The sequence below is a fragment of the Ursus arctos genome, unplaced genomic scaffold, assembly GCF_023065955.2.
Source record: "Ursus arctos isolate Adak ecotype North America unplaced genomic scaffold, UrsArc2.0 scaffold_32, whole genome shotgun sequence".
Lineage (NCBI taxonomy): Eukaryota > Metazoa > Chordata > Mammalia > Carnivora > Ursidae > Ursus > Ursus arctos.
The window spans coordinates 10,826,151-10,834,355 of NW_026623008.1; the positions used below are offsets into that span (position 1 = coordinate 10,826,151).

General features: G+C 56.5%; 1 protein-coding gene across 3 annotated transcripts; it reads left to right on the forward strand.

Moving 5' to 3' along the window:
• The first annotated feature begins 260 nt into the window (after positions 1-260).
• Positions 261-7,941, forward strand: LOC113270477 (chymotrypsin-C-like). 3 transcript variants are annotated; one of them, XM_026519789.4, is made up of 8 exons: positions 261-300; positions 1,423-1,514; positions 1,611-1,708; positions 2,550-2,672; positions 3,494-3,630; positions 4,416-4,561; positions 5,382-5,534; positions 6,073-7,941. In XM_026519789.4, the coding sequence occupies exons 1-8, from the start codon at positions 261-263 to the stop codon at positions 6,085-6,087; spliced, it is 804 nt and encodes a 267-aa protein (XP_026375574.1). In that variant the 3' UTR covers positions 6,088-7,941. The 3 variants fall into 3 exon arrangements, with proteins under 3 accessions (XP_026375574.1, XP_057161473.1, XP_057161472.1); XM_057305490.1 differs by adding an exon at positions 3,113-3,132 and having other exon boundaries at positions 2,550-2,667; positions 5,382-7,941; XM_057305489.1 differs by having other exon boundaries at positions 5,382-7,941.
• The last annotated feature ends 264 nt before the right edge of the window (positions 7,942-8,205 follow it).

The window sequence follows — 8,205 nt, forward strand, 5'->3', positions numbered from 1 at the left end:
GGGGAGGTCCCCCAAACCCACAAGCTGCAGAATTTGCTGTCTCAGGAGATTTGGGAAACCCATGCCTCTGAGCCAACCCCATCTCCTGCCCACATTAAAGAGTAACCACCCAAGGTCAGGGAAAGGGCCTTGTCGGAACAGGTTTCTTCCCAAGGGGCGGCTCAGCCTTGAGCAGGTGGGCCCACCCCCACACCTGCCTATAAGTGCGTCCCCCGCCCGCCTCAACAGCCACTCGCTCCTCCGCCAGTCCCACTAGCAGCATGTTGGGTGTCATTGTCCTCGCCGCACTCCTGGCCTGTGGTAAGCTGTGGGTTGGGGACCAGCTGCAGCCGGCGGTCTCCGGGGACAAGGAGAGGCGCAGGGGGCCCAGGAAAGGCATTCTGGGGTGACCAGGTGCAGGTCAGACAAGCCACTCACCTGCTCGGCAACTCTGCCTCCATACCCGCAGAACAGGGCCGAGGACGTGGTCTGGGGACACAGCCACTGCCTGTCCTGGGCTCACTCCAGGGACCAGAAAGGCCTAACTTTCCTAGTGTTGGCATCTCTGCCTTGGGGACTGGTGCTTGTGCTCACCCCTTTCGGGGGCCTTCTCCCAGACAGGAATCAAGGAAGTTGGCTGAATGTCACTTACCCTCAGCGGGACCTTGACAAGCCACTTTACCTCTCAAAATCTCTCTGGCTCTTTTGACAAATGTGAGCACTTGATTAAGAGTCCTTCCAGCTAACAACAACAACAGTCATGAATAATCATAGCAGCTCCTGCTTGTTGCATGGTTACTATGTGCCAGGCACTGTGCTAAGCCCTTTACACGCAGGAGCTAATATGATCCTTGAGAGGCAGGGCCTATCAATACCTCCATTTTACAGATGAGGAACTGAGGCTCAGTGAGGTGCGGTAGCGTGCCTAAGATCATGTGACTGGTTAACAGTAGAGCTGGAATTTGAGTCCGGGTCTGTCTCTGTGCAGAGCACATGCTCTTGACCGCTCCACACAGCTCCCCAGCTACAACAGGCTGGACCCCTGGATTCAGTGCTCATACCCCCCATTATGCTGTGGTCTAAAAAGGGACCACAGGGTAAGGATGAAGGACACAGGTAGACCCGGGCACACACACACACCCCTAGTTTTATATTTCCTTCAATGTATTAACATTCACTCTGTTCCAGGCCTTTCACTAAACTCTTCGTATGCATTGTCTAATTTTAGTCCTCAGGACAAACTCATCAGGTTAGTGCCATTCTTCCCATTTCACAGAAAGGGAAGCTGAGGCCAGAGAGCTAGATATCTTCCCCAAAGCCGTGCAGTTAACACCTGAACCTATGTCCACCCTGCCCCAAAGTCTGTGCTCTTCCCACCCGCCCCCTCCCCGCTGGCGATGCCGGCCCCTCTCACCTGTGCGCTTCCTCTCCTGGGTCCCCCAGCCTCCAGCTGCGGGGTCCCCATTTTCCAGCCCAATCTATCCGCCCGAGTGGTGGGAGGAGACAATGCCAGGCCCCACAGCTGGCCCTGGCAGGTAAGCATGCCGCTGCAGGGGTGGGAGGCGGGCTGGAGAGGGTGGCGGGGTGCGGGTCCCGGGGCTGACGCCTGGCCGTCCCGCGCCTCGCCCCAGATCTCTCTCCAGTACCTCAGCAATGGCTCGTGGAGGCACACATGCGGCGGCACCTTGATTGCCGACAACTACGTCCTCACAGCTGCCCACTGCATCAGGTGAGCGGGGCTGGCGCCCGGGGGCCCCGCCGTCGCCCTGGGGTGGGAGCCTGAGAAGCTGCTTTTATTGAGCGCCTACTACACACTCCAGGCACTGGGCTAAATAAGCTGCTCACATCCAGTAACTTCGTGGTTCACTTACTCATTCAGCCGGTATTTACTGTGCACACCCAATGTGCCGCGAGGACAAAGTCTGTGCGCTCAGGGAGCTTGCGTTCCGGCAAAAGAGCAACAGGCCGTTGAAGAAGCAAATATACAACATATCAAGCGGCAGTGAAGAAAAATAAGGCAGGATAAAAAGTACAAGGGTCCTATTTGAAATGAGGTGGCCTGGGAAAGATCTCTCTGGAAAGGGGGTATTAGGGCAAAGACCCAAAGGAAGTAAGGGAAGGGTGTCCCGGGCAGTGGGAACAGCCAGTGCAAAGACCGGGAGGAGGGAGCCTACTTGGTAGGTTGGAGAAATAACGAGGAAGCGGGTGTGGCAGGAGCAGAGTGGGTGAGGGGAGCGGGAGGTGGGGGAGAGAGGAGATCATGTGGGCAAGAAGCAATGGCAGCTCGGACTAGCTCACCTCGCAGCCGCCTTGAGAGGTGATCCCAACACTGTCTCCGCCGTACAGATGAGGAAACTGAGGCCCAAGACCACCTACCTAGGAATCAAGGTAGACTTGACTCCAAAAGCAGGGTCCTCACCCCGAGCCCTGGGAAGGATCAGTGCGGATAGACACTCCCTCTCCCCCGCCTCCGCAAAGGAACGATTCCCACGGTGGCCCCAGGGCTGGGCCACCAAAGCCCTGAGTTCCCTCCCTACGTCACGCTGACCCAGCCCCCTGCCTCTGCTCAGCAACACCCTGACCTACCGCGTGGCCCTGGGGAAGAACAACCTGGTGGAAGATGAGGAAGGCTCCGTGTTTGCAAATGTGGACTCCATCGTTGTCCACGAGAAGTGGAACTCCTTCCTAGTGCGGTGAGTGCCCACCGTCTCTCGGCCCTGGGCGGAGGCGCGGTGCGCAGCAAGGAGGGGTCCCTGACGTGGAGCGGCAGAGCCTGCCCCCACCCCGTGCCTGGACCCCATCCTCGCCCTGAACAGCCAGCACATGACCCCTTTATGCAAAATGGGAAAATGCTAAGTGGAGACGGACTCCTTTCCCATCTCCATCTTGGCCAAGTGTTCCTAGAAGGTACATGGGGCATAAAAACCCCGAGGCCCCCGTGGTGTCTTGCCCGAAGTCTCTGAGCCAGGACTCACCTTTATTGAGTGTCTACTGCATGCCCACATTGCAATAAGCACTTCATATGCCATGACTTATTTACTCCTCATGGTAGCGCTAGACAAGGACCCAAGACTCAGAGAGGTTAAGAAATATGCCCCAGGTCACACAGCCCAGTATGTGGCAGAAGGGGGAGTCAAACCAGGTCTGTCTAGGGTCACCAGCGTTCATTCTGTTAACATGAAAATATTAAAAATTTCATCTGCAAGGGCCCCTCTTTGATCATTTCCAACTGGCTTTAGTTTCTGGCTGATACATAGCCTGCAGGGGTTTGGCCTCCCCGCTGTAGAGCCTTACAGAACCCCAAAGCACAGGAGGCAGAAGCCTCCTTTAAGGGGCGGGCCATGGCCTTAGAAAGCCGATCATTTGACCAGTAAGGATCTGGCAGTCTGGGATATTCATGGACGACTCCTGGTCACCCTCGGCTGGACTCCCAGCTAACAGTCTGGGCTGCTTAGCATTGCCTCACGCTGCCAAGGCCCTCCCACACACTCACCACTTCCGCTTTGGCTTCCAGCAACGACATCGCTCTCATCAAGCTCGCGGAGCCCGTGCAGCTGAGCGACACCATCCAGGTGGCCTGCCTGCCGGAGGCGGGCTCCTTGCTGCCTCAAGACTACCCCTGCTACGTCACTGGCTGGGGCCGCCTCTGGAGTGAGTACAGCACCCTCCATCCCTCCCCCCCCCCCCGGCGTATCATGAGAGCCTTCCTGGAGGAAGCAGCTCCCACAATAAACGTACCACCCACATTTGCCCATCACTTTTCCTTTCTGTCTAAACATCTCGCCTTTTTTACCTTTGTAATAATAACAGCTAATATTTATTAAGTATGTATCACATGCAGGCGATCTAACAAGTGCATAGAAGGGGTGTTGTAAGGATAAATGGATTAGAATTTGTCAAGTGCTTAGAACAGTCCTTGGTGCATACTTGGTGCATCTAAGCGACTACAAAATAAACTAAATAAGCCATTGGGGGTTGGGGATTAGAGCTTACGGTAAACCGTATGCCTAAATTAAAAGGTTGCATGCAAATAAAGGAAAGTATGGGAGACTTAGAGAAAAACGCAGGTCAAAACGTGGAAAATCTTGGGGTGAGAAAGACCTTTACCGATGTGATGCAGACCTACAAGGAAATGATTGACCATGGAAACCCCAGAATCCAAATCAAGGAAAACTCCATGGTTATTCCTCAAGGGCTTTCTACAGATTAGTTCTGCCTCCAGTGGGCTCCCCCTGCCCCACCCACAGAGGGGTCCTGACCGACACTTTGGGACCATAGGCTCGGAGTCCTGCCTCTAGATTAAAGGCCCACGTGCAGTTCTCATGAAGTCTAGCTAGAGCTCACTGGGTCCTGCCCCAGCGCCATCCAGCCCTCTGTGCCCGGAAGGCTTGGCGCTGCCTGGCTGACTCAGGGCCACCCTCTGTCCTCTCCCCCAGCCAACGGCCCCATTGCCGACGAGCTGCAGCAGGGCCTGCAGCCCGTGGTGGATCATGCCACGTGCACCCAGAGAGACTGGTGGGGCACCATGGTGAGGGACACGATGGTGTGTGCCGGGGGTGACGGCATCATCTCATCTTGCAACGTGAGTGTCAGGCCCTGCGCCCCATCCCTCCTCCAGGTGGCCGAGTGGAAGGGGGCAGCGAGGAGGGCAAAGGAGAGTGGGAGCAGGTAACCCACACAAGCAAGCCCTTTCCCCGGTTGGGCCCAGGAGGCTTAGGGGAAACTTGTCACCCCTACCCCTCAGCACTGCGGCGAGGGCAGGAGAACCCAAGGTACATGGGTATCCAAGGTGGAGTCCCTGTCCCACCACTAGGTAGCTGTGCCATCTTGTGCGGGCTGCTTACCCTCTCTGCACCTCAGTTTTCCCATCTATAAAATGGAGACAAAGTGAGCACAGGGCTGGTGTGAGGACCGAGTCTAACAAGCACAGAAGAGACCTCCATGAAGTCTCTGCATGGGCTCCTTCAAGCCATCAGCTCCATCGAGGGAGGCACAGGACTTAAGGAGTCTGACATAGAAACATCTAGAACAATCAGAAATTGTCCTATTTCCATCCCCTCTCCCCACTCCCACCTTCCTCACTATCTCAGGTCTCCAATACAGCTCCCGGCATCCTCACCTTTCTGGGCAGCTCACAGAGCCTTAGACACAGTGACATGAACAGCTAGGGAAACTGAGGCACAGATAGGGTTATCATTAGCCCAAGATCACACAGCAACCTACAAGCTAGTCTGGCACCCCCAAACCGCATCTCCTCTGCCTCCCTCACCATAGACAGGCTGAGGCCAAAATAGGGAGCACCGGCCCATATCCCCCACTGTGACCACCCCCCCCCGGCCCCTGCTTCCCAAGCCTGCCTGTGGGGGAAGCCCCATGGCTGACGATCGCCTGGTCTGGCACAGGGAGACTCCGGCGGCCCACTGAACTGCCAGGCTGAGAGCGGTTTCTGGGAGGTGCAGGGCATCGTCAGCTTCGGCTCCTCGCTGGGCTGCAACACTGTCAAGAAGCCCACGGTCTTCACCCGCGTGTCCTCTTACATCGACTGGATCAAAGAGGTGGGTGCCCATCTCCGAGCCCTTCTTCCCGCCCCCGCCCCTCCCCCACTCACCCGTGCCTTCACCCTCCCGCTCACTCGTGTGCTTACACGCTCGCGCGCCCATCCGGGAAGCGCCAAGTGCTGAGCTGGGTGCGGTGAGGGGCACAGTCGCTGACGTCATCCGTTCATCCGCTGGCTTCAGCAAATCCTTACAGCTCCGTCCCAGGCCCCACACCCGTGCCCCCGAGCGACGCGTGGCCCCATGAGAGCAGGGCCCAGCGGGGGAGAGGAGTCAGCACGGGTGGTGGGGGAGCAGAGGGTCACCCCGGGCTCTGGGCCTTCGTGCCGGGGGCAGGATGTGCTCTGAGCCTCACTTGCCTGGTGGTCTGAAGGGCCGAGGGGGCTCAGACCCCCTGGGCAGAGGTGAGACTGGCTTGTCGAGACCCAGGGCTGCCTGCCACGCCCCCTGTTCCTACTCGCGGGCAGTGTTCCCTCCAGAAGGGGGCACACACACACACCTCCACCCAAGTCCCTCACCCTGTTCTCTGCTCTTCCAGAAAACGCAGCAGTGACCCTCCTTGGGAGCCTGCAACCCCAATAAACCTCCTTCCCCGCTCAGGCTGCCTGCATTCTTGATGTGTGCCTCCCCTGCGGGGTCCCGGGCTCTGTAGGGGCTCCCCCTCTCCACACCAGGGATGGGAAGCGTGCCCCCTCAGCCAGCCGGGTTAGACTGTGGGGAAGCCGCTGGGTTGCTCACGGAAGGGAATCTCAGAAAGCCGCGTGGTGCCCGAGAGGCGAGGAGTTAGGACACACCAGACGCTTGCCCCCCAACATCTCACAGGCAGTAAACGACGGTCACCTGATCAAATCACCCCGTTCCTGATCCTTCCTCCACAGAGGAGTCTGGTGGGTCCTCAGGCCCCCAGCTGCAGGTGGAGGATTGGGTCTCCCCAAGAGCAGCTCCCCAGCCTGGAAAGGATGGCCGCAGGAGGATGCCCGTTAACACTGGGTCCCTGAGAAAAAGGCTAAGAGTTCCCTGTCAGGCTGGGCTCTCTGAGCCGAGAAGCGTTCCACGAGCCCTGACTTATGTCAGCCCTATGCTGGGCACCGTGAGGAGGACGAGGCCCCCGCGCCTCCCTCTGGGGGCACAGGTTTGAGGAAAACAGTGGTTTCCACACATAGTCACAGCAAGTCAGAGCTGGAAAAGCTTGCCCTGTATCAGACCGGCAGGGAAACTGAGGCCCAGGGAGAAGACAGAACTGGGCCAGGTCAGGATGACCAGTAACGCGTGAGCCACAGAGGCTCAGGGAAGGAAGCCCTCCTGAGGCCAACAAGAGGGCAAGTGGGGCCAAAAAAGAGGGTGATCCAGTGTCCAAGTGGGGCCCTGGACCCCTGACCATGTGCTCCTGAGAATGCACTCATCTATGGAGGTCGTGCTCCCGCCCCAGCTCTGGACTCCTGCTGGGAGAATTCCCAGCTACAGCAGCCTCCGGTTGGTCCTGAGCTGTCAGCTTTCCCCCATCAGAGTTTGGCTCCAGGAGGTGGGGACCAGACACACCTCCCAAACCTTACTAGGCCAAGGTGATTCTCAGGAAAGACTTTAGTTACTCAACAAGTGAAGAGGCCTTCAAGCAGCCTGGCATCCACTCAGTCCTGGGAATCCAGGGATGGTTCAGACAAGATCTCTGTTCTGCAGGAGACAGACAGACAGATTCCTGAACTCCCTGGTGTGAGTATAGAGGTTGGAGTACAGACCAGGAGCATAGGAAGGGGACACTGCAACCAGTGTCGGTTGGCAGGAGGAGTCCAGGATGGCTTCCTGGAGGTGGTGATGCCCAAGCTGAGTCTTAAAATGTGAATAGAGGATACCCAAGTATAGAAGATGCTCCTGGTGGCTTGATCCAAACTCCATTACCAGCTGCCTCCTTTTGTGCCTGTCTCCATGTTTACTGGAGGTTATAGATGCTAGATACTTGTTGTCCTCAGGTCCCTTGCAGCTGTAATAATAAAATAAAAGCTAACACATATTGAGCACTTACTATGTGCCAGGCACTATTCTACAGGTTTTTGCATGCATTACCTCCCTGAATCTCCAAAACGACCCTATGAAATGTTTTACGGATGAGAAAATTGAGGCTAGAGAGGGCTGGTGACTTCCCAAGGTGATTTAACTAGGAGGTGATGGGGCTGGGATCCAGACATTGGTAATCTGGCTCCAGAACGCTTGCTCTTAACCATCACACTCTACTGCCCTGCAAGAATATGAATATGGACGTGATGCACGGAGCTGAGGCAGCCATCTTGTGGCTAAGAGAACTGCAGCTATGAGCTCCACCATCACCAAGCTGCAGATCCAATGCCAGCAACCAAGCTCTGAATGTCTTATTATGTGAAAAAAAATAAACCTGCATTTGTCTTAAACACAGTAATCAAGTTGTCTGTTACCTGCAGTTTGGCACATTCCTCACTGGTACCCCGGGGGGGGATCACATAAGGGGTGGCTTTCCTCCCTGAGAGAAGGGCATGAGCGGAGTCACAGCAGCTGCTTGAAAGACATCTCCAAGCAGCGGGTGTTGCTAGAGCCTAAAGTGCGGGGCAGGGAGAGAGGGACGAATGATCCTGGTAGCGAGTAGTTTTCCAGGATGTGGATTTTCAGAGCTAAGACTGGGACAGTCCCCCGCAAACCAGGA

Excerpts from the sequence above, each read along its gene's own strand:
- LOC113270477 (XM_057305490.1), top strand. The coding sequence starts at position 261 with ATGTTGGGTGTCATTGTCCTCGCCGCACTCCTGGCCTGTG. Across the intron at positions 301-1,422 it reads CGCCGCACTCCTGGCCTGTG|CCTCCAGCTGCGGGGTCCCC; the intron begins GTAAGCTGTGGG and ends TGGGTCCCCCAG. Across the intron at positions 1,709-2,549 it reads ACAGCTGCCCACTGCATCAG|CAACACCCTGACCTACCGCG; the intron begins GTGAGCGGGGCT and ends GCCTCTGCTCAG.